This window comes from Ascaphus truei, chromosome 3 (assembly GCF_040206685.1).
Source record: "Ascaphus truei isolate aAscTru1 chromosome 3, aAscTru1.hap1, whole genome shotgun sequence".
Lineage (NCBI taxonomy): Eukaryota > Metazoa > Chordata > Amphibia > Anura > Ascaphidae > Ascaphus > Ascaphus truei.
The window spans coordinates 147017399-147043582 of NC_134485.1; the positions used below are offsets into that span (position 1 = coordinate 147017399).

Consider the following 26184-nt stretch of genomic DNA (forward strand, 5'->3'; position numbering starts at 1 on the left):
TGGAGCCGGAATGCCACGGGATTGATTTGTTCACAAATAGGGAAGGGTCCCAGGAACTTAGGTGCCAGTTTAGGAGATGGTACCTTGAGGTGGATATTCCTAGAGGATAGCCATACCAAATCCCCTGGTTTGTAACTGGGCGCCGAACGACGACGACGATCGGCCTGTAGTTTCGATCTGCGGGAGGAGTTGAGAAGGGTAGGCTGAATCCTGGACCATGCGGTTTGGAGGGAAGAAATGCGTTCATCTACGGCTGGTACTCCAGAAGGAATGTTGGGGATGGAAAGACAGGGAGGGTGGAACCCATAATTTATAAAGAAGGGCGACTCCCGGGTGGACTCATTTTTTGCAGAATTGACGGCATACTCTGCCCATGAGAGGAGTTGAGCCCAATCATCCTGGAAATCGGATATAAAACATCTGAGGTACTTCTCCAGGGATTGATTGATTCTCTCCGTTTGTCCATTGGACTGAGGATGATAGGCGGAAGAGAAGGAAGAAGAGATGCCCAATCTCTTCGTGAAAGCTCTCCAAAATTTGGATACGAACTGAGAACCTCTGTCAGAAACAATGGACGAAGGGATCCCATGAATCCGGAAAATCTGCTCCGTAAAGATATCAGTAAGGGCGGGGGAGGTGGGTAATCCTTTAAGTGGAATGAAATGGGACATCTTCGAGAACCTGTCCACGACCACCAAGATAGTGTTCATTCCTCTGGACCTGGGCAACTCCACGATGAAGTCCATAGAAATGTGGGACCAGGGGCGGTCGGGAACTGGAAGGGGTAACAGAAAACCCTGAGGCTTTTAACGGAGAGTCTTGCTTTGAGCGCACGTGGGGCATGTGCGGGTAAACTCCAGAATATCTTGAGACATCCTTGGCCACCAGAAATTCCGACGAATGAGATCAGTAGTCTTCTTAAAACCTGGATGACCTGCAGATTTAGAGGAGTGACCCCAAGACAGGACCTCTGGAACAAATTTGGATGGTACAAAGAGTTTGTTGTCGGGAACGACCAAGTCCTTGGGAATGCATCTCTGGGAGTGCAAAATCTTGTCAAGATTCTTGAAAGTAGACGTGGCGAGAATCCTCTCATGTGGAAGGATAGTCTCCAAAGATTCCTCTGGCCTCTCTTCAGAAGAATGTATTCGGGAGAGTGCGTCTGCCTTTACGTTCTTGGTCCCGGGGATATAGGACAGGTGAAAATCGAATCGAGAAAAAAAAGAGCCCAACGAGCCTGTCGTGGACCAAGGCGTCGAGCGTTCTCTATGTAAAGAAGGTTCTTGTGGTCCGTGAGAATAGTAAACGGCTCTTTCGACCCCTCCAGCAGGTGTCTCGACTCTTGAAGAGCCATCTTCACGGCCAGAAGTTCCCTGTTACCCACGTCATAGTTCCTCTCGGCAGACGAGAATTTCTTGGAAAAATATGCACAGGGATGTAACTTATCTTGGGGCGTGGGTCTCTGGGAAAGAAGGGCACCAGCGCCGCAATCAGAAGCGTCGACCTCCAGGACGAAGGGAAGTTCGATGTTGGGATGACGGAGAATAGGTGCGGATATAAAGGCTTCCTTGAGTGTCTCGAAGGCGGAGATGGCCTCGGATGACCAAGCAGAAGGATCAGCTCCTTTTTTGGTGAGCGCAGTGAGGGGTGCCACAATGGTGGAAAAACTCCGTATAAACTTACGATAGTAATTAGCGAACCCTAAAAAACGTTGTATGGCCTTGAGAGAGTTGGGTCTTGGCCATTCAGTGACTGCTTGAAGTTTACCGGAGTCCATCATAAACCCCTCATCGGAAATGATATACCCCAGGAACGGAGTAGAGGTCTGATGAAAGGTGCACTTCTCCAGTTTGGCGTACAAATGGTGTTCACGGAGACGGGAAAGGACGTAGGAGGTGTGGCGTATATGGTCCTGGAGATCTTTGGAAAAAATCAGGATATCATCCAAGTATACAATAACAAAAATATTGAGTACCTTACGAAAGACGTCGTTGATGAAATCCTGGAAGACAGCGGGAGCATTACATAAGCCGAAAGGCATTACCAGATATTCGTAGTGTCCACTACGCGTGTTGAAGGCCGTCTTCCATTCATCCCCCTTCCTGATGCGCACCAGGTTATCGGCACCACGTAGATCCAACTTGGAAAAAATCTTGGCCCCCTGTAATTTATCGAACAGTTCGGTAATAAGGGGAAGGGGGTAACGATTTTTAATAGTGATGTGGTTTAAACCCCTGTAGTCGATCCAAGGCCTCAACGACCCGTCCTTTTTCTTGACGAAGAAAAACCCAGCCCCTGCTGGGGAATTGGAGTGACGAATAAAGCCTTTCTTGAGATTCTCCTGGATATATTCATCCATAGCGTGAGATTCTGGTAACGACAAGGGGTAGGTCTTGGACTTGGGTAGAGAGTAACCTGGAACTAGATCGATCGGACAGTCGTAAGTCCTGTGTGGCGGCAAGAGGTCTGACTGTACCTTATTGAAAACGTCCCGGAATTGATGGTAAACGGAAGGTAGAATAACTTTGGGAACAGAGGTATTGGCCAGCAGTTGATGAGTCTCGTCTGACCTCGGCCTCCAGGAAATGGGAGCAGAGGAAGTCCAGTCAATGAGAGGATTGTTAAGCTGTAGCCAAGGAAGACCAAGGGCGATGGGTATCCCACGAGCGTGAATGGCATCGAGAACTAAGATCTCCTGGTGCAGATGTGAGGACAGAAGCAAGGGAGCCGTCTCTAAGGAGATGTGGGCCGGGGTAAGAGGACGTCCATCGATACCGACGAGTGCGATGGGAACCTTCTTTCTCACGAGTGGTATGCGGTTTAACCTGGCAAATTCAAGATCCACGAAGTTTCCTCCAGCTCCTGAGTCAATGAAAGCGGCGGTAGAAGTCTTGAACTTATCGCCTGAAAGGGAAACTGGAAATGTAAGTTTCTTAGGGAGTTCACCTTTAGAAAGGGGACGTGGAGACATTACACCCAGAGAGACCCCCTCTGTACTCACTGGGTGTTCCCGTTTCCCGGACGCAGTGGACACTCCCGAACCAGATGTTCCATGGATCCGCAGTAGAAACACAATCCCACGGCGTGGCGGAACTGCCGTATCGGTGTGCGGATGTGTTGTACCCCCAATTGCATTGGCTCTGGCAACTCCAGTGCAGGACGAAGAGGTATGGTAGCACTTGGGGGAGCAGGAGTGTTGCTGGGAGTACTGGAGAACGGAACTTGAAAGTTATGGACGCGAGTGCGCTGACGCTCTGAGCGGCGTACCTGGATACGTTGATCCACTCGGACAGCCAAATCAATGAGGACCTCCAATTGATCCGGCCTGGATTGGCGAGAGAGTTCATCCTTGATGGGATCTGCCAGGCCTTGCCAGAACACGGAGACGAGAGCCTCTTGTCCCCAGTTAGTCTCGGCTGCTAGAGTCCGGAATTCCACAGCATACTGCGTCACCATTCGCCGTCCCTGAGTGATCTGGAGGAGAGAAACAGATGCCATCTCCCGACGAGCGGGAGAATCGAATACTTGTTGAAACTCGGCTTTAAATGCCGGGTAATCTTGGGTAAGGTCAGAACGGCGCTCCCAAACCGGGGAAGCCCAAGCCAGGGCGCTGCCAGTGAGGAGGTTATAAATGTAGGCTACCTTCTTGCGATCAGTTTTGAGCTGTTTCCATCTGCACGCTTGAGTGGGACGCGTGTTGGAAAGGAAGTACACAGGCGATTGAAGGGCTACTCAACACGGGTCTTGCGATAAGCCGCAACCCGGAATTAACAACTGAGCTTTGCCGAGCAAGTCAGCCCCAGCGCACGGGACTGATCTGCGAGTTCCAGTACATACCTCCTGCGCCTACCAATTCGTTTGGGCATAATACCTGTGCACTGGCCGCTACTGGACTTATATATTCTCATATGTAAGTTTTTACTTGTTATTATACTAATTATGTATTACATATTTCTTAACCCTTGGTGCGCTTCTGTGTTTATTTTCTAACAACACAAATATAGGATAAATATCTGTCGTCTACGTTTAGCATACAGTAGGTTGAATTTGATGGGCATATGTATTTTTTCAACCTCATCTACTATGTAACTGTAAGAGATGTGTGCAGAGGTACATTTAATGGAGACTGCCGATTAGGGTGAAATTATATCTTGGCTTTATTGCGCCTGTTTCTTTAACATGGCAAAACATACAAAAACAAACAAAATAAATAAAGGCCTACTCCACTTTGGAGAATAGCTAAACCTTTACTCCAGCCCTTTCTAACTGGATGGGTAACTAAGCTGGTTACCACCCTAAACATATATATATATATATATATATATATATATATATATATATATATATATATACATACACACACACACACACACACACAAACACACACACACACACACACACACACACACACACACAACCGTCCCACAAGAAAGTCTCTTATCTTTTTCTGTTGTAGCTGTAGGGGAAGGCCTCTCTGTTCTCCTGGGTCAGCATCCAGTTGTGGGCTAAAGAAATCTCTGCAGTCCTCTTTCTCCTTATGTCTGCCCAAATGTGAGCTAAGGAATCTCTCTTTGGTTTCTCACATCAGGCTTTTTCTTAGAGTCCTAATCAGCCAGTGGGAGTCTGGTTGATTGCCTATGTGCAATTAACCAGCACACTGCTGGATTTAGAGGCAGTTTCTCTCAAACAGTGATAAGTCCCTGTTACAGTAAACATATCAATCATTTTCTGTAACCACTACTGGAAGATTTCACAGTGCAATGTGTAAACAGGATACAAATTGAAAAGGAACATGATAAGATAACATTTTTTCTCTTCTCTCTTAAAGGTGCATATGACCGAAGTGTGACCCTGCTGGAAGTTTGTGGGAGCTGGCCAGAGAGTTCTGGGCTCCGTCACATCTCTTCGATTGAAAGTACCGATGAAGGCCTCCGTGAGCGACTGGCCGATGCTATGTCTGAGTCCCCCAACAGGGATGTAGTGGGATCAGGAACAGGTACAAAGAAGAGGTGTGATATGAGGTCCCAAAATTATCTTTTGAAATAAATTACTTTTTTGTTTTTTTTACTGTTGAGCCTTTACCTTTTTCTTTTTTCATAATTTCTTAAAGGTTCAATCGCTCTTATAAATGTATACTAAACTGATGTTTTGACGTATTTTCCCTGTGATAAATGCAGATTTTTTTTAACCAAATGCATTGGAATATTTAATGTTTTAAAAGATTTAACCAAGGCATCGCTGTAGCTGTCTAAGATTCCATCCTGCGGCCACTTTCTTCTAATTTTCATGCTTTGTTTTCATTTCCAGCTGAGTGCTTAATTGGGTATTTTAGGGATGTAAAGTAAAGCAATACCATGGAGACATTGATTTTAAATGTAACTCACAAAAATGGATATTTTTTGGGCAGTGTCATTCCTTTTACTGAAAAGTTCAAATATTGCTGCTAAAATTAGGACTATTTTTGGTATATTTAAAAAATATATATACAAGCTGGGTTTGCAAATAGAAGGTGTTCTATGGCAGCGGTGCTCAAACTGGGGGGCGCAAGATTATTTAGGGGGGCACAGGCGGGGAAACCTGGTGTCTGTGGGCTGGCAGATGCCAAAACATGCTGTGCGTGGGCGGGCGCATGAACAGGCGCGCGGGCGGGTGCACGGAAAGGCAGGGTGGCGGGCAGGCAGGCGCACGGACAGGCAGGGTGGCGGGCAGACAGGCGCACGGATGGGCGGTGCTGGCGGCCAACATCATGGTGCGCACGGGGGCTGTGGAGGTACGGCGGCTGAAGAGAAATGGCTCCAAAGAGGCCAGGGGAGGAGCATGCCCCAGCGCAGTGACATCAAACCCGCTGAAGGTCTGGCCGGCTCCGTGGAGTGATTGATGTTCCAGCTGCATGCTTTCCTGCGGCTGCTGTGTCTGCTGCTGCTGGGAGAGAGGGGAGGAAAGTTCTGGCGGGGGTAGGAGGTGGTTCCCCTTTCAGACCAATGAGCTGCACACCCACTGGTAGCAGGGCCTTCCAGCACCTGGAGGAGCTGGAGCAGGCCCCTGCCTCATGATCACCTATCCCCAGGGAGCTCCACCAGGACCAGGAGGAGATCAACGGAGCGCCGCCCCCCCAAGCTAAACGGAGGGATAAAGGTCCGGCAGAGATGGCAGAATTGAGAGGCCTGGGAGGAGGATGAGTTTTGGGGGGTTGAGGGTTATTCTTTGAGTCAGGGGGTGTCACTTGGGAGTATTGATCAGCAGGGGAGATCCATCAGTACCCCACTTGAGTTTGGTTATGGAGATCCCTGATCCCTGGGCAACATTTAAAACGGAAATAAATAAATAATACATAATACTGGTTGGTAGGAGTGGATGACACTGGGGAAAGCAAATGGGAAAAGAAAAAAAAAGGGGGGGGAGAGGTAAGGGAGGTAGCATAGAGGTGGATGAATGCCCCCTCAAATGGATTAACTTTGTGCACCAGAAAAAAACATATTACCAAATGCCAGCAAACAATAAAATAAATAGTGATCCAATACTAGTATACTGCCTGCACGCATGCCTGCAGCCCAAGCGATTTGTGAACTTGGCTGCAGGAGATTGTAGACGCGTGGAGGGGGCGTGGCGAACGCGTCACAAAGCTGGTTCTCCCTCATTTGCTGAACCAGCTCACGTGCGCTGATGTCATGTGATTTCGATCTCATCAGGCATGGGGAGCCCGAGAAATTTCATGGATGAAAAAGGGGCTCGGCATAAAAAGTTTGCTCACCCCTGCCTATGGGAAGGGTACGCAAACTTCTTCAGCTGCAGCCCCCTTGCCGGGAGCAGCAGCGTTCGCGCCTCCCCTCTGCCAATGGCTCGTCGTCAAATGACGTCGCTGGTCATGTCACATCACGTGACCCCACCGCATCCTTTGACGCGCGTTGTCATGGCGACGCGTCGCCGAAGACCCGGCTGGTAGCAGGCAAGTGAGTTACAGAGACCTCACGCCTCCCCCGGCATTTAATTTAAATACCGTGGGGAAGAGTGAGGGGCCTCTGTAACCGCTTGCGCCCCACCTAGAAATCCCCCTGCGCCCCCCAGTTTTAGCACCACTGCTCTATGAATTGATCGAAGTTCACATAAACCTGGACTATTTATTTGGATATATATTTTTGCCACATGTAAAAGTGAATACAAAGGCTTTAAAAGTATTCCAACATTGTAGACACTTATAGTGAGATACTCGGATGCATTCATATTATATTCTCGGCCAACTGTACTGTGTGCTCACTATGCTCCTCCTGGGTCTTTAATCCTAATGCAATCCATCTCTGTAGTGTTCAATTATATAGATAAATAATCTCATTTATTTCCATAGATCTAATAAGCTGCCCTTTTCACAAGAGGTTAAGAGATGCTAGAGACATTTATAAATGTTATGCTTCAAAGTAATTGTAGAAGAGCTTGCTTTCACTTTGTGATTCGGTACTTGGGCAACAATGTTTCCATTACATTGTAGATCATGAGGCATCCTGACACCTTGGTTGAACTTTGATCTTCGTAAAAAAAAAAATGTTGGTGTTTTACATGTAGATTCTATCTATGGCTTTTAAAGTCTGTGTTATTTCTATTTACTGTTTTACTTTCATCTTATTCATAAAAGAATAGACATTTCTTTTCAGTGCCCTATGTGTATTCATTGGCTTTATTGTTCTGTGTTTGTTTCCATGTATATGCTTCATTGTTCCATTTGTTTTAACAGTAAAGTAGCAATCTTCCGCCCAAATACTATTATATATATATATATATATATATATATATATATATATATATTTTACCATATTTGATTCAGGGATTAAAGGGGCTTGGGTCATCCAGAGCTACATGACTGTGTTGCTCCACACGGAAATATTTATTTTTAATGTTATATAAATGTTTTCATCTTTGTTAAAATCAAAAGATGGTCATCCGCTGACCTCCCAATGATGTTGCAGCATTTTATTGACCAATTGGAATGAGCCTGTCCCTGATGGTTGCCATATTGTTTGGGAATCTGGTATCTGGTAGATTTAAAATCAAATTTATATTTAACTGAGGGGTCCCCATAGCTTATAGCACCGCGATTGAGCTCTGTGGACCCGGTTCAAATAAAATAAAGCACAGAATATAGCTTTACCCCTACTCCTATAGCTTCCCTTTTCTCTAGATTTTAATAACATAATTAATATATGATGATAGACGACAAAGAAAATATGCGGAGAGGGGCGTTTTTTAATACAAAAACCACAAAGACTAACATTTTAATGAACAAAAAAAATGCAAATCAGTGGCTGGATACTGAAATACTTCCACAGAAAAAATAAAATTGGGGAAAACAATAACATGGTATGACGAGTAAATATATGCTAAGACAAACTGAGACAATAGGAAGGATGTCTTTCCCCAAGCAGTTTAGGATCTAGAAGATAACTTAAACCAACCAATAATAGGTGATTAAAGTACAATTTATAAACATGTATAATTATTTTAATATATTTGCAGCAAGTGGTCAGCTAGACATGGACCACTAAGGTCTACTAAGGGATTAATATATACCAGAAACTAGACTACTTACCCCATCCCCGTGCATACCAAATAGACTAGTAAGAGATTGCCAAACAACCCCCATCTAAATGAATGACTATTGGCCAACACTAAATAATAGGGCTGTAGGGCCATTAAAAATGTAAACAAATATTACATATTTTACATAATAAAATTAATATTACCATATTCATAAAGTGGCCATAAACTGCTTCAGTGTCAGCGAGGCTACATATAAGAGCTTAGGTAGTCTGATTTGCACGAGGGGTTAATGATAAAATAAAACCCCTTACCCTTCATGTTGAGGTCCTCCACGGCCTTCAGATTAATTAAATAACCTTGAAACTAATCCTTTACATATATCCTATGGGCAAGTGCCCAACTATGACAAAAATGAAAATAAATCCTGCCCCAAAAATTCTATTAATCTTGTCTTTGCCACTTAAGGACCCACAACGAACCATCTTCATTGTGGTCTGAAGATAGCATATCATAAATTGCTTGAAGACTCATCTTCCTTCTTTAAAATCTTCATCTTCTCTTCTTTCGTTCCTAGCTGGAGCCATCCCTCACATCTTCTCCCACCAAGAACTGAGCTGGTATGGGAGGGTGTGGCCTTTTTCTAGGGCGTCTTGTTTTTGGATACCACGGGTTTTGGGTCACATGGTAAACCAATCCTATTGCATGCTATATACCATGTGTGTCACACCATTAGTAATGACATCAGAGGTGTAGGGACATTTATTCACATGTTGTCTCATCAATTCCTAATATGGACAGCAACTCTAGATGTCTGATGTCATTACTAAGGGTACAATTATCACTGACTTGGTAGTCTTTAGTAAATGTAGGTCATATTATATGTAGCTTGAGGGCTATATCTTACTTACAGTGATGTGAGAGCTACAATATATTCCTCTGATCAGACAAGAAAGAGTCAAAGTTAAAATGTTTTCTAGCAACAAACTGTATAAGCTGGAAGTTTTTTCATATATATATTTGTTTCAGTGTGTTTCAGCAATGCAACACCATAGCAGTATAATTGTCAGATTTATTATGCTCTCATGTAAGTATGTGTGAAAAGCACAGAGGAGAGGTTTGGCGTGGAAGTGTTTGCTGGCAGGGAAAGACTTGACATGATTTAGGGAAGCTGTAAGTTTTAATTCTTTGTTGTTTTGTTAGCTTGTGTTTGATAGTGTGCCAGAATCCATTGTCTTTATTACTGTCCTTTTTTCTCAGTGGTGGCAAAATCTATAATTGTTTTTGCTGTTTACTTGTCTTTAAGTTTGTAACTACCCTTATTGGATCCTTTGTTAGATTTGTCAGATTGGTGTTGCAACGACTTGTTGCATGCACTTGTTCACCCATAAAGGTGTCTCCTTGCTTCTTTCAAAGATGTTCTGTTAAACGTCTGTGAATATCATAGTTTATGCAGAATGCTTGGATGCATTCCATACAGAAGTGATGTTTGCTATCAGTCTAATGATATAAGATATAACACATTTTCAGGGCTCTTCACTTGAAATGCTTGCGTTATATCTATCACAATATATGGAATTAAAATAGCGTAAAATGTGGCATAACAATGAAATTAAATTATCTCTCTCACAAATCCAAAAAATATATTTTAATCCAGCAAATTGAAGGTAGGTTGGGAAATAAAGCAGCAGTCTAACATATTCAGTAACTTTGGTGAATTCCTAAATAAATGGACTCGTTGCTATGCTGCGCTATAGCAGTCAAGGCCCACAAAACGAAATAAGTGGAATGTGTAAAAGAGCATTTAAATAATACTTTGTATTTATTAAGATGATTAATGGGACTCCATTGAAATATCTGAAGACAGTTTGAATACTGCCTTCTAATGAGTGTAACGGATATTGTGCATAAATCTATAGTCAATGGTCAGTTAAAAAACTGACTTTTGAAAAGAGTTAAACTATACTGATCCAAAGCAGAAATAGGATATTCAGCGCTCGTGCTGCAGTAGTTATTGTTGGAAAAATCCCTGTGCTGCACGTGCATGGAGCGTCTCCCCAGAGGCTCCCACTTCAGAGGTGATCCCCCCTCAAAAGGGGGGAGGACACCCTGAGAAACAGAGAAAGAAAATAAAAATAAAAAAAGAAAATTTTCTTTCTCTATACTGATCCAAAGTTAGTCAGATGGATAACAAAATTATTAGTAATAGTCAGCATGGATTTATGAAGGATAGGTCGTGCCAAACTGACCTTATTAGTTTCTTTGAGGAGGGAAGTAGGAATTTAGACTAAGGTAATGCAGTTGATGTGAGCTACATAGATTTTGCAAAAGCTTTTGATACGGTTCCACACAAAGGGTTAGTGTACAAAATAAAGGCAACTGGACTCGGTAAAAATATTTGCACCTGGATTGAAAACTGCTTGAAGTACAGACAACAGCGAGTTGTTGTAAATGCAACTTTTTCAGGTTGGGCTAATGTCGTGAGTGCAGTACCTCAGGGTTTGGTACTCGGTTGCCTGCTTTTTAACTTGTCTATTAATGACATCGAGGTTGGCATCGAGAGCAAAGTATCCATCTTTGCTGATGACACTAAATTTTGTAGGGTAGTAGAATCAGAGCAGGATGTAATTTATTTCCAGAAGAACTTGGCTAGACGGAAAACTTGGGCAGTTGAGGTTTAATACAGATATATCTATTTATTTATTTATTTGTAAAATATTTTACCAGGAAGTAATACATTGAGAGTTACCTCTCGTTTTCAAGTATGTCCTGTGCGTAGAGTTAAGATGACATAATACAGTAAATGGTTACATAAGTGAACAGGGTATACATTATATACAAGACATTGCATGCACAGTTAAAGATAATATATATTAGAGGCGTATGTAACAGTTACAGACCAGATTAAAATGTGAGACAACTTAAGCTTTGAAAGAACTTAAACTGGTGGTGGCTGTGAGAGTCTCCGGTAGATTGTTCCAGTTTTGGGGTGCATGGTAAGAGAAGGAGGAGCGGACGGATAATTTGCTGAACCGTGTGACCATGAACAGTCTTTTGGAGTAAGATTTCAGATAATAAGTGCTGCACGTGGTAGGGGTGAGGAGCTTGTTCAGATAGACGGGTAGCTTGCCCATAAAGTATTTGAAGGCAAGACAGGAAAGATTAACTTTGCGCCTAGACTCAAGTGATGACCAATCTAGTTCTTTGGGAATGTTACAGTGGTGTGTGTTGTATTTGCATTGGAGAACAAAATGGCATATTGAATTGTAGAGGGTGTCAAGTTTGCTAAGGTGTGTTTGGAGTGCCGAGCTTTATACTATGCCCCCATAGTCAATGATTGGCATTAGCATCTGCTATGCTATACGCTTTCTGGCCAGCAGACTTAGGGAGGATTTGTTCCTGTAAAGTATACCTAGTTTGGCATACGTTTTGGATGTCAGGGTATCAATGTTCATCCTGAATGTTAAATGTGAGTCAAACCATATGCCCAAGTATTTAAAACTAGTAACAGGAGTTAGGGTGGTGTTAGCGTTGGTCCTGATCTAAAGCTCAGTCATTGGAAGCTTTAAAAATGTAGCCTTTATCCCAAATATGACTGTTACAGCCTTGTCAGTGTTTAAAAACAGTTTGTTTTGGGAAATCTAATTTTCAAGTCTCAAAAAGTCAGATTGAAGTATGTGTTCAAGTTCGAGAGAGGCTATGGCTGTGTGCATATAAGATTGTGTCTTCTGTATACATGTGTATTGAAGCTCCATTACAAGCTGTAGGAAGATCATTGATGAACACTGAGAAGAGTAGGGGCCCCAGAACAGAGCCTTGCTGGACAACACAGGTGATATCCAGGGGTTGGAGTTAGAGCCTGAGATGGACACATGTTGGGATCTACATGATAGGTAAGAATGAAACCAGTTTTAAGCATGCTTCCCTATTCCAGAGCACTGGAGTTTGTTAAGCAAGATAACATGATCAACAGTAACAAAAGCCTTTGCAAAATCTAGGAATATTGCACCAGTGAGTTGACCCTGTTCCATTCCACACTGGATTTCATTGCAAATTTTTAACAGCGTAGTTACGGTGGAGTGTTTGGGGCGAAAGCCAGATTGGAATTGGCTAGGGAAATTTGTCTTGGTATAGTAATCGCTTGGAGTGAACACGTTTTTTTAATGCATTAGCATTATAGAGGGTCATAATTATGTTTACCTCCCTTCCATCCACTTTTCTTGTTCTATAATGTCTTTTTTTATGGAGTGGTGTCCAAAATGTAAGACAACACCTTGAATATGGAGTACAGTTTTGGGCACCACATAAAAAAGACATTATAGAACTAGAAAAACTGCAGAGAAGAGCCACCAAATTAATAAAGGGGATGGAAAATCTGATTTATGAGGAGAGGCTAGCTAATTTAGATTTATTTACATTAGAAAAGAGGCGCCTAAGAGGGGACAATACAAGGAGATTTCAAAAGAACTATTCATCCCAGTACACACGACACAGGGTCATCCCCTTAAGGTTGGAAGAAAGGAGGTTTCACCAGCAACAAAGGAAAGGGTTCTTTACAGTAAGGGCAGTTCAAATGTGACATTCATTACCTATGGAGACTGTGATGGCAAATACAATAAATATCTTTTAAAAAAAAGTTGGACATCTTATTAGAAAGGAAAGGTATACAGGGATATACCAAATAAATAAACATGGGAATGATGTTGATTCAGGAAGTAAAACGATTGCCAATATTTGGAGTCAGGAAGGAATTTATTTTTCCCCTTATGAGATATCATTAGATGATATTTCACTGGGGTTTTTTGTTTGCCTTCCCCTGGATCAATATACAGCTGAATCCCGTTATAACGTGGTCCTTGGGGGCCACAGAATGAAACCGTGTTATAACTGGGATCGCGTTAAAATTTCGACGTGCAAGGATTTAACGGCATCTAGATCTCTCTCCTCTTTGTCTGTTAGCAATAAAGCATTGAATTGAATGTTTAAAAATGTGTGTTGTGTCATGTGACCCTCCTCTGCGACGCAGCACACGAGAGCTGACAGCTGCAGAGAGGAGAGCACGTGGACACAGCCCTATGAAGTGAGGAGAGAGCTGACAGCAAAGAGGAGAGAGATCTAAATGCCGGTAAGTCCTCGGGCGGCAAAATGGTGTTTTTCAAATCTCGGGAGCATTCATACCGCGTTATAAGCGGATTCGCGTTGTAGCGGTTCGAGCTGTAACGGGGTTGAGCTGTACTGTAAATACAAATATAGGATAAGTATATTTTGTCTAAATTTAGCATAATTTGAACTTGATGGACGTATGTCCTTTTTCAACCTCATCTACTATCTAAGTATGTAATTTTTATTTTATTTTAATGTGATCTCAATGTATTTTTTCAATCTGTAAACATGATGGGGGCTTTGTATCAAGGAAAACATGGGCTAATTTGGGGGCAAAAAATACTGCCACATATATATCAAACACACACCAGCCCCTGGAGGCTCAGAACTCACACCCACCACACTATATATATTTGTGTCAAAAAGGAGTGCTACTGAGATTGTGAATCTCACATATGTATCAATGAAGAAAATCCCATTGTAATCAATATAATTTTTTTTCTTTGATATATCTGCTGCATTTTTGTTTGTTGTATACTGTATGTATTCTATTTGTTCACCTATTTTACTATAATACCCATTAAATATTTAAGTTTTAACTCATTCATACCTTTTTATCTCCAGTTGAACACTGCAGAGCTTGTTCTCTTCTGTTGCTTAGGCTAAGGTCCCGCTGGAGGCTGCTGCACGTGCGTGGCATTCTGGCGGCGCGTGCACAGCAGAAAACCGCAATCTGTGGTCTGTTAGCAGCGATCGGAGGTGTGGGGGGCGTGGCCTAAATGGGCAGGTGGTCATGACCATGACAGGGGCGGGGCCATGACACAACCACAAAGCACAGCCCAGCAGCTCAAAGTACTACAGCAGCCCCACAGGCACAGCACCCCAAATGGCTCTCTCCAAGCAGGCAAAATTAAAAAAACTGATCAATTTTACTGCGAATTGACAGTGTGTTCATCAAATCAATTTTATTGGATGAGCGAGAAACCAACGTGCACAAAATAAATCGCCAGCGAGCATCACATGGCGAATTTTCAACCTTGTACCCAGTACTGCGGCGTAAGCATGAAATACATTTTTTTGAATTCATGAGAATGACAATAACGGCAGGAAGCAGCAAGGAGCAGCAAACAACAAGATGCAGGGTTGGAGCACAAAAGAACTCTATTACTACACATACATTATTTCCCTCCCATTGAGTTGAACTTGCTAGGCTGCCATTGGCCTACAGTTGCTGCACTCCCATTGGCTCAGGCGATCTCCCCTCTTGATTGGCTCACAGCGCACCTTGTCACCGCGTCGCCGGACGGAATCCAGAATAACCGACCAGAGCCCGGGGACAGAGTCCTGTAAGAGTATTCGTTATCTGTAAGCAGGCAAAGGTCAGGGCTGACGGCAGTGGTGCAGAGTCCAGACAACAGGCAAAAGATCAGGGCAGGCGGCAGAGTCCAGGCGACAGTCAAAGGTCAGGGCAGGCAGAAGGCAGTGAGGTCGGGGTCACAGTCCGGGAACACAGGTCACAGTCTGGGGTCAGCAATAGGGATTCCAAATGGGTGAAAGGGTAACGTGTGACAGCGAAGATCAAACGGATCTATTCAATCAACTTTGATTGGCGACTCCCACCAGGAACTGCAGCCTTATAAACCAGACTGCCAGTACCCAAAATGGCCACAGTGAGCAGAAATGGCTGGAGAGAAAGATGTGAGGATTCGCCATTTTGGCGGTTCTGTCCCCTTAACCCTTTCTCGCTCATCTGGTCCCTGTGGCACTCAAGACAGGCAACCTAGCGGTGGTACTCACGCGCGGGCACTGCACGGGTCCCATCGGTTTCTTTGGTTCTTGGGCTCAGGCAACGCTCCTGGCCCTCGGGCATTGACCCGCGACGCATGCGCGGTGCCCGGTCTCGTCTGTGGACCCTGCCACCAATCCCCGCCCTCGTCCTGACATCAGAGTTGCACGGCGTGGCTATACTCTGCGCTCCTCCTATGTCCCCGCGGGTCCCACCTCCTGTCTCCGCCCCGTACCTGCGCGGGTGTCGTGGCGCTTTCTGATGGCGCGCGACCGGGTCGCCGGCTTGATGTGCGGGTTGCGTGCGGCGCGCGCGCACTCTCTGATGCAGTCTCAATTGGCTGCCTAATAGGACGCACCTGCAGTTTACTTCCTGGATGCCTCCCATTGGTGGGAGAACCTTTAAATATGCTCTCAGAACTTTCAGTCATTGCCGAGCATAACTTCTGTGTGTGATGCTGTACCTTGCTACTTCGTGCCTGTCTGCCTTACCTTGCTGCCTGACCTTGCCTGGAACCTTGGACTTTGTGTTACTCTCCTGCGCTGACCTTGACTTTGGATACGACGATTCTACTCTCTCCTGCACTGACCTGGCTTTGGAATACGACAACTCTACTCTCTCCAAACCATGACTCCGGCTACGTACCCCAACGTTCCGCTACTCTACACTCCCATACCCGGCAAGTACCACGTGTCCTCTATTACCCTGATCTTGCTTGAAAGACTATCCTACACTCTAGACGTGCCCTCGCGGTTGTGGCAGGCGTTCTATACCAATCCCTAACTCAGCCCCGCGGTCGCGCCTCGTTTGTGGTGAGCTACGCGTTACAGTATGCTCGGCCTTACAAACTTCGACCCCGCTGAGGTAGGAAGAGTCCTGAGCATGCACGCCAACGCCCTGTCGAGTCTTGAAAATAAATGGGAGTCTAATGACCAAAATCTGAAAACCCTTTGGGAGGACGTTCGAACCTTATCCCTCCATCTACAAGGCCCACGTACGCAATTGGTCACTAGTACCCCTCCCAAGCCTTCTTATCTGTCTGAGTCCCGACTTCCCACACCCAATCGGTATGGGGGTAGTCCTCACGAGTGTCGGGGTTTCCTTAACCAATGTTTCATTCAGTTTGAGATGAATTCTTCCCGCTTCTCTTCTTCTCGTTCCAAGGTTGCCTACATAATCTCTCTCCTCATAGATGATGCTCTTGCCTAGGCTTACCCAATCTGGGAGCGAAGATCCGACCTCACCCAAAGCATTGGAGCTTTTACCAAGGAGTTCCGCAGGGTATTCGATACACCAGGTCGAAAGGTATCTACAGCTTCTGCTCTATTCTTTATTTGTCAGGGTAACCGCTCTGTTGCTCGCTATGCACTCGAGTTTAGGACCATTGCCGCAGAGATGGATTGGAACGGAGAGTCATTGTCTGCTGCCTTCTGGCAGGGATTTTCTTAAACCATGAAGGATGAACTTGCGACTCACGATCGGCCTACCGACCTGGAGTATCTCATTGCAATCTGCATCAAGGTGGACCATCGCCTTCAGGAGAGGAGGACTGAGAGGCGACTTCATCGCATGGCTACTTCCAGGATAAGCCCCAACCAGGTGTGTCAGTTTGAATTACCTATCCCATACTCATCTGAACCTATGCAATTGGGAGTCACTACGCTCTCGCGCGCTGAGAAGCAACGCCGCATAGATGCTGGACTTTGTCTGTATTGTGGGGGTCCTGGACATTTCTCTTTCTCTTGCCCCAACAAGGCAGGAAACGCAAAGTGCCCATGAGGCCCAGGGGAGTCTTATTGGGAAATATCTCTTTATCCCCTATAGCTACTTCCAATCCCACAAAGATCCTTGTGCCTATCTCCTTGTCTGGTAAAGGATTTTCCGTGTCCACATTGGCCTTTCTTGATTCGGGTGCGGGGGGCAACTTTATTGATCAGAAGTTTGCAGAGCGCCACAAGATCCCATTAGTGTGCAAGAATAACCCTATCGCTTTGGAGGCTATTGATGGCAGACCACTTCAACCTGCGTTCATCTCGTTGGAAACCCAGATTATCCAGTTAAGGTCTGTAAATAATCATGTGGAAGATATTTCTTTGAATGCCATTCACACTCCCTCTATTGCAGTAATCCTGGGCCTACCCTGGCTACAGGTTCATAACCCATGCTGAACGCAACTATGATATTGGTAATCGTGAACTTTTGGCCATGAAACTTGCATTGGAAGAATGGAGACGCCTTTTAGAAGGAACAGAGATGTCTATAACAATTCTTACGGATCACAAGAAGTTGTTGTATATCGAGGGAGCTCGTCGTCTGGGAGCCCGCCAAGCCAGATTGTCACTCTTCTTTTCTAGGTTCAATTTTGTTATCTCCTACCTTCCTGGGACAAAAAATGTCAAAGCAGATGCTCTGCCTCGTCAGTTTTCTCTTGAGGATAATTCTTCCATCCAAACTCATTCTTTCTTCCACTAACTTTGAGACTCTAATGGATATCGCCCTTCAGCAAAATCAGATCCCTGATGACCTTGCGGTTCCTGAGGGTCGTCTGTTTACTTCTCCTTTGCGCAAACAGGTCCTGGAATGGGGACATTCTTTCAAATCATAGGTCATTCCGTGGTAAAAATGACATTGGACCTCATCTCCCGGACTTTCTGGTGGCCTCGGATGCAGAAGGATGTTAAGGACTTTGTACTTGCGTGCCCAACTTGTGCCAGGACTAAAACTTCTAGAAACCTTCCTGCCGGGTTACTTCAGCCATTACCTGTCCCGGTTCGGCCATGGACACACTTATCCATGGATTTTGTGATGGATTTACCTAATTCTAAAGGTATGAACACTATTCTTGTAGTAGTAGATCGGTTCTCCAAGCAGTCACATTTTGTCCCGCTTAAAGGCCTGCCTAGCTCTCGCAAACTTGCTGAGATATTCATCAAGGAGATCTTTCGTCTACATGGGGTCCCAACTGTTATTGTAGTTGATAGACTCTGAGGATTGCAGTTCGTATCTAAATTTTGGCGCTCTTTTTGTCTTCAGTTGGGCATATCTCTTCACTTCTCTTCAGGGTATCACCCGCAGACTAATGGACAGACGGAGAGGACTAATCAGTCTTTAGAGCAATTCATTCAGTGCTTTGTGTCCGATTCCCAGGACGAATGGTCGGAGCTCCTTCTTTGGGCAGAATTCGCACACAACAACCTTCGTAGCGAATTGACCACTGAATCTCCTTTTTTCATCAATTACGGGTTCCATCCAGCTTCTCTTCCTCTTACAGTTCCTACCTCAGGGGTCTCAGCCACTGACGACAGTATCAAGGAACTTCAAGATCTATGGAAAAGGACCCAAAGGAACATCGAATCAGCCGTCGAGAGACCGAAACGTCACGCTGATCGCCAACGTAGACCAGCTCCTAAATTCAAGCCCGGCGACAAAGTCTGGTTGTCTTCAAAAAATATTAGGCTAAAAGTTCTGACAATTAAGTTTGCACCTAGATTCCTCGGTCCGTTCTCTATTTCTGAAAAGATCAACCCGGTGGCTTACCGTCTGTCTCTACCTTCTTCCATTAGAATCCCCTCAGTTTTCCATGTGTCCTTACTAAAACCAGTGCTCTAGAACGTGCATTCCATTCCCGTTCCCCCCACCACCTCCGTATTAGTACAGGGGCAACCCGAATACCAGATCCAGTCCATCCTGGATTCTAAACTTTCTCGAGGTTCTTTGCAGTATCTCATTCATTGGAAGGGATTCGACCCTGAGGAAAGATCTTGGGTTCCTAGCCATCAGATTCATGTGGCAAGAATGGTCAGGAAGTTCCATTTAAATTTCTCAGAAAATCCCATTCTGGCGGTTCTGTCCCCTTAACCCTTTCTCGCTCATCTGGTCCCTGTGGCACTCAAGAGAAGCAACCTTATGGTGGTACTTACGCGCGGCGCACGGGCACTGCATGGGTCCTATCGGTCTCTTCGGTTCTTAGGCTCTGGCGGCGCTTCCAGTCCTCGGGCATTGACGCACAACGCATGCACGGTGCGCGGTCTTCTCGGTTGTCTGCGGTCCCTGCCACCAATCCCCTCCCTCGTCCTGACAGAGTTGCACGGCGTGGCTATACTCTGCTCTCCTCCTCTGTCTCCACCTTCGTACAGGCGCGGGTGTCGTGGTGCGCACTGACAACAAGCAACCGGGTTGCCGGTGTGATGCATGGGTTGCGGTCTCAATCGGCTGTCTAATAGGACGCACCTGCGCAGTCCAGCAGCCTATCAGTGACTGCAGTTTACTTCCTGCATGCCTCCCATTGGTGGGAGGTCCTTTAAATATGCTTTCAGAATTTTCAGTCATTGCCAAGCATAACTTCTGTGTGTCACGCTGTACCTTGCTACCTTGCGATGAAACGCCCGGACCAGTCTGGGGGCATGGACAGCCTCGGATTTGCTCCATTAATTCTCTTCGGGCCCATAACCCTTCCAATGGACCAAGTATTGTTGCTCGCCTCGGGAACTAGGGGAATCCAGTATTTGGCGCACTTCAAATTCCTCCTGGCCATCCCCAGAAATGTTCTAGGAGGAGAAAAAGCATTCTGGACGAATGGTTTGAGGACGGAGACGTGGAATACTGGAGGTATCCTTAAGTTATCTGGAAGTTCCAGTTTGAATGCCACCGGGTTGACCTGTTTCAGAATTTTGTAAGGTCCAATGAACTTGGGCTCGGATTTGAAGGAGGGCAGTTTCAGTCGGATATTTTTTGTAGTCAACCAAACTTGATTTCCCACTTGAAACGGGGGAGGTGGTCGTCGACGTTTATCTGCCTGGGTTTTTTGCTGGAGGGCGGTTTTGGTCAGATGTCTGGATCTTCTTCCAGAGTTATTGTAGTTCTTGGATCTTATCATCCACTGCATGGACTCCGGAGAGAGGACTGGAAGAAGGAAGGGGAGCACGATGGTATCTGTAGGCACAAAAAACAGAGATTCCAGTGTGGAATCGTGCTTCATAGAGTTGCGGGAAAACTCAGCCCATGGGAGCAGATCAACCCAGTCGTCCTGTAGTTCAGATACAAAACATTGCAGGAATTGTTTTAAGGACTAATTGGCCCATTCCGTGAGTCCCTTGGACTGGGGATAGCACGAAGAAGAAAAATGGAGGGAGATGCCCAGTCTTTAAAAAAAGGCCTTCCAAAATCTTGATACGAATTGGGATCCACGGTCTGAGACTATATCCGTTGGGACTCCATGAAGACGAAATATCTCTTTAATAAATATTTCAGATAGTTCTGAAGCTGTGGGCAGCTTCTTAAGGGCAACAAAGTGGGCTTGGCGTGTGAAGCGATCAACTACTACCAGTATGGTAGTCATACCCCTGGAGGGTGGTAGCTCCACAATAGAATAGATGGAAAGGTGGGTCCACAGGCGGGTGGGGATTGGCAAGGGCTGGAGCAACCCACAGGGTAATGTCCTCGGCACCTTAGTCTGAGCGCATACAACGCAGGCTGCCAAAAACTCTTTCACGTCTTTGCGGTTCTCTGGCCACCAAAAGATCCGTTTAAGGAAATCACATGTCTTCCTAACTCCTGGGTGACCAGCCGTCTTGGGGTTATGACCCCCTTGCAACACTTCACTGTGAAATTGGGGAGGGACAAATAGTTTGGCGAATGAGTGGATGTTGGCCTGGATCCTCTGCCTGAGCCTGTGAAATCTGTTACAGAATTGAAGATGATACGGCAGAGATAATCTGTGAAGATGGAATGATGGGTCCCTGCTCAATCTCCTCGGAACCATGAGGAGCGAATTGGATGGATAGCGCATCTGCCTTGACATTCTTGGATCCCGGACGATAAGAGATCACAAAGTTGAACCGAGTGAAGAAGAGAGCCCACCTTGTCTGACGCGTCCCGAGTCTCTTTGCTCCTTCAATGTATTCGAGGTTCTTGTGATCTGTAAGGATTGTGATCGGAGTAGTTGACCCCTCAAGCAAATGTCTCCATTCTTCTAGACAAAGATATGTGGGTGTGTAGCACACCAAAATAATGCAAATAGATGCAAACAAATGCAATACTTGTGCACAATGCCGGAGCTCCTGGTTCAGGGATGGCCTATGTGCAGCAATCCAGGTATACAGCAAAAATAGAGATGATCCAGGGCTCCACGGATTTTTAGCAAAAGAATTTATTCATAATACACAACGTTTCGGCCTCACTTAGGCCTTTGTCAAGTGACTGGTAATGAACAAACAAATACAATGTCCCATCTATATATATCCCTCCATATTAGTGAAACAGGTGGGCAAACACACACCGCACAGCAAACGCTGATCACCCCATGTGTGTCCTATGAGCATCATGTCCCTCCTCCGTTGGAAGCTTGGAACGCAGTTGCGTTTCATCCGGTGATGACGTCATCACTGCGCATCCATACTGGTAGTATCTCGCAATATCCTTGCTGACAGTGTCGTCACCGTGGGTGGTCCTTCTGGTGCCTCTGCAGCCGTAGCAGCCTCCTCATATGGTTGTCTAGGACATCCCCCATCCGTGATGTAATCGTGGGCGGTCCTATAGGTTCCCTGGAGTTTTAAGCTGCATCCTCCTCTGTCCCAGCGCCGTGAAGTAGTAGATATATGCTAATCAAAGCAGTGAATGGCCCCTTATAGTTTTGAAAAGCACATTTGAGGATCTCATGGGGGGGAGGCTCAACTGATGTCTGTCAACTCACGAAGATAATGCGGCACATGTAAATAATGGAGGAATAAAGAGTTAAATGATGCATAGGATGGGATCAGTACACAGTGCAATTAAAAAAGCAATAATATGTACATAGCAATGGAATGAATCTGCAGAAAATGCTTAGAGCAGCAACAGCAGTATGAAGGTAAAAAGTCACCAAAAATCATCTCCTATCTAAGAAGCAGTTTAATGACAAAAAGTCATTGGGAACACAGTACCAAGGTTGAAAATCCAGTACGCCTCCCTTTGTAAAAGTACCTTATCTTTCTCTGAGCCTGGATGAAACTTAGTCACCTGTTCAATCCTCAGTCATTTGAGAGATGATATGTTATATTTATAATCAGTGCAATGTTTAATGAGTGCAGTTGCCTCTTTCTGATTTTTAATTTTGCTTTGATGCTCAATATATCTGGTTTTGAGCATTCTACTCGTTTTGCCTACATAAATAAGGCCACAGGGACATTTAATGATATAAATCACCATAGTAGAAGTACACATGATTCTTCTCTTGATGTTAAACTTAAAACCCATATGAGGATGATGACATGTGTCTCCTGTGTTTAAGCTGTTACACACTGAACAGCTATGGCATTTGAAACAACCCGGTTTACTGGAACTGAGAAAGTGTTCGTTAGTATTTGCTATCATCAGCACGGATTAACATATCACGGAGATTTGGACCTCTCTTATATGCAAATCGTGGTTTAGACCTACAGACAGTATTGAGAGTCTCATCCATCTGCAGGATGTCCCAAAGTCTGCGGATACTATTTTGTATATGCCTACTTATTGTCGTGTATTTACTGATAATATTGATCCGTTCAGAGGTATCTTTAGGTGGCATAGAAATAGCATCCCTCTCAAAAGATCGTGATATGTCAGTCAGTCTATGTCCCCGTGATATGAAACATTGCTTGATATCATCAAGAGTTTCAACCAGTCTGTCCGGTCTGTCTACAATACAAGTTGCTCTCACCTTTTGAGAAAAGGGCAACATGTTTTTAAGCATTGACGGATGGAAGCTCGACGCATGTAGCGTCGAATTCCTATCCGTCGGTTTGCGATAAAGATCAGTGTGTAATTTTTGGCCATTAAATGAAACCAAGACATCCAAAAATGCTATTTGTGATTTACTCCAGTTTTTAGTAAAGCGGATAGGAGTAGGTAATCCGTCTAGGTAAGAGAATTCATGGCCAGAAGTTTCCGATTCCCAACATCATAATTACAGATGCGTCTACTTCAAGCATGAAGGGTTTCGTAGGATCTGGATGGATCAGCACAGGTGCGGACGAAAAGGCGAAACTTGAGCTTCTCGAAAAGGCGAACTTGAGCTTCTCGAAAGCAAGAAGAGCCTCGGAGGGCTATATCTTAGGGTTCACCCCATTCTTAATAAGAGCTGTATTGGGTGTAACCACCTTAGAGAAGTTCCTGATAAAATGTCGGTAGTAGTTGGCGAACCCAAGAAATCTTTGAGTTGGTTTAAGGCCTATCGGAACAGGCCAATCCAGTACTGCCGATACCTTTGCACGATCCATCTCATACCCACGGGAAGAGATGAAATACCCAAGGAAGGAAATCTTCTTTTGTTTGAACTGACATTTCTCGAACTTGGCAAAGAGGGAGTAATTCCGAAGTCTTTGGAGGACCAGTCTAACCTGTGCCCGATGTTTGGACAAAGAAGTGGAAAAAATAAGGATATCGGCCAGATACACTATGAGAAATTGGTCAAGAAAATCACGGAAAATCTCATTGATAACATTTTGAAATACGTCCGGTGCGTTGCAAAGGCCGAATTGTATGACTAGATATTCGTAGTGCCCGTTACGGGTATTAAAGGCTGTCTTCCACTCATCACCCTCTCTGATCCGAATTAAATTGTAAGCTCCTCAGAGATCCAGCTTGGTGAAGACCGTGGCCTTGCGTAAGCGGTCGAACAGTTCAGGAATGAGATGTAGAGCCAGGGTGGGCAACCCTGTCGCCATTCGCCACATGTGGCGAATTGGCAGTGAAACTGTGGCGAATAGAGCCGCTGGCACTCTCTGTACAGCCCCCTCAACCTCCCCCCCCCCTTCCCTCTTCCCTTGGTAGGGAAGGAGCGCGCTCCAGCGGTGTGACGCACTCTCCCCCTCCCTCCTTACTGCACTGGCAGCCACAGGGAAGGAGAAGCAGCAGCCGTAGCACCGAGAGGAAGCTCTCTCTCCTCCTCTCAACACTCCCTCCTTCTTACTGCATGGGCAAACTCAGACAGGAGAAGCAGCACTGAGAGGAAGCTCTCCTCCTCTTCCCCCCACCCCTACCCCCCCCCCCTGCTTAAAGCACCGGCAGACAGACACAGGAGAAGCAGCATTGAGAGGAAGCTCTCCTCCTCTTCCCCCCACCCCCACCCCACCTGCTTAAAGCACCGGCAGACAGACACAGGAGAAGCAGCTCTCCTCCTCTTCCCCCCACCCCCCCTGCTTAAATCACCGGCAGACAGACACAGGAGAAGCAGCACTGAGAGGAAGCTCTCCTCCTCTTCCCCCCACCCCCCTGCTTAAAGCACTGGCAGACAGACACAGGAGAAGTAGCACTGAGAGGAAGCTCTCCTCCTCTTCCTCCACCCCCCCCTGCTTAAAGCACCGGCAGACAGACACAGGAGAAGCAGCATTGAGAGGAAGCTCTCCTCCTCTTCCCCCCACCCCCCCTGCTTAAAGCACCAGCAGACAGACACAGGAGAAGCAGCACTGAGAGGAAGCTCTCCTCCTCTTCCCCCCACCCCCCCTGCTTAAAGCACCGGCAGACAGACACAGGAGAAGCAGCACTGAGAGGAAGCTCTCCTCCTCTTCCCCCCACCCCCCCTGCTTAAAGCACCGGCAGACAGACACAGGAGAAGCAGCACTGAGAGGAAGCTCTCCTCCTCTTCCCCCCACCCCCCCTGCTTAAAGCACCGGCAGACAGACACAGAAGAAGCAGCACTGAGAGGAAGCTCTCCTCCTCTTCCCCCCACCCCCACCCCCCCTGTTTACAGCACCGGCAGACAGACACAGGAGAAGCAGCATGGAGAGGAAGCTCTCTCTCCTCTCTCCCCCCCTGCTTCTTACTGCACTGGCAGCCACAGGGACAGAAGAAGCAGCGCTGAGAAGCATGCTCCCAGACCAACCCCTCTCAGGCTGCCCTGACCCTCCCTTCTCGCGCTGCCCTGACCCTCCCTTCTCGCGCTGCCCTGACCCTCCCTTCTCACGCTGCCCTGACCCACCCCTCTCGCGCTGCCCTGACCCTCCCTTCTCGCGCTGCCCTGACCCTCCCCTCTCGCGCTGCCCTGACCCTCCCCTCTCGCGCTGCCCTGACCCTCCCCTCTCGCGCTGCCCTGACCCTCCCCTCTCGCGCTGCCCTGACCCTCCCCTCTCATGCTGCCCTGACCCTCCCCTCTTGCGCTGCCCTGACCCTCCCCTCTTGCGCTGCCCAGACCACCCCCCCCACAGCTGCACCAAGCCTGCCCACACCGGCACCCACCCTGCCCCCCACTGCTGCTGCAGAGTTGTGGCTATTTTCACTTCTAATTCACCACACCTGTGGCTACATTGAAAAATAGGTTGCCCACCCCTGGTGTAGAGGATACCGTTTTTTTACAGTGATTTTATTTTGGCCTCTGTAATTGAAACATGGCCTGGGAGAGTCGTCTTTTTTTGGAAACAAAAAAGAAACCCGCACCAGCGGGAGAGCTTGATTTGCGGATAAACCCAAGCTGAAGGTTAGCTGAAATGTATTCCCGCATAGCCTTGGTTTCTGGTTCCGAAAGGGGGTAAGTGCGGCCTCTAGGAGGATGGCCCTGGGAGCAAGTCGATTGCACAATCATAAGGTCAGTGTGGCGGTAACTCCTCTGCCTCTGCAATGTCCTGGTAAGAAACTGCAAGGCATGACAAGGAAGTCTCTGTAGGTAGCCGGACCTCGGAGATAGTGCGAGACACCTGGAGACAGGATCCATGGCAATGTTGTCCCCAGGCTGTCACTTGATTGGTTGCCCAATCGATCCTAGGGTTGTGGTACTGCAACCAGGGTAGGCCTAGGACCACTGGAGTCGAGGGAGA

At 46.1% G+C, this 26184-nt stretch overlaps 1 protein-coding gene across 3 annotated transcripts in view; it reads left to right on the forward strand.

The window, feature by feature from the left end:
• The window catches only part of BCAS3 (BCAS3 microtubule associated cell migration factor), a 1601451-nt gene that overhangs the window by 1479384 nt on the left and 95883 nt on the right, over positions 1-26184 (forward strand). For 2 of the 3 annotated variants that reach the window (XM_075589629.1, XM_075589631.1), the window contains one exon: positions 4829-4996. In XM_075589629.1, coding sequence (XP_075445744.1) covers positions 4829-4996 — 168 coding nt within the window. Of the gene's footprint in view, positions 1-4828; positions 5010-26184 lie in introns of all 3 variants that reach the window. The other variant, XM_075589630.1, reaches the window with a different exon arrangement.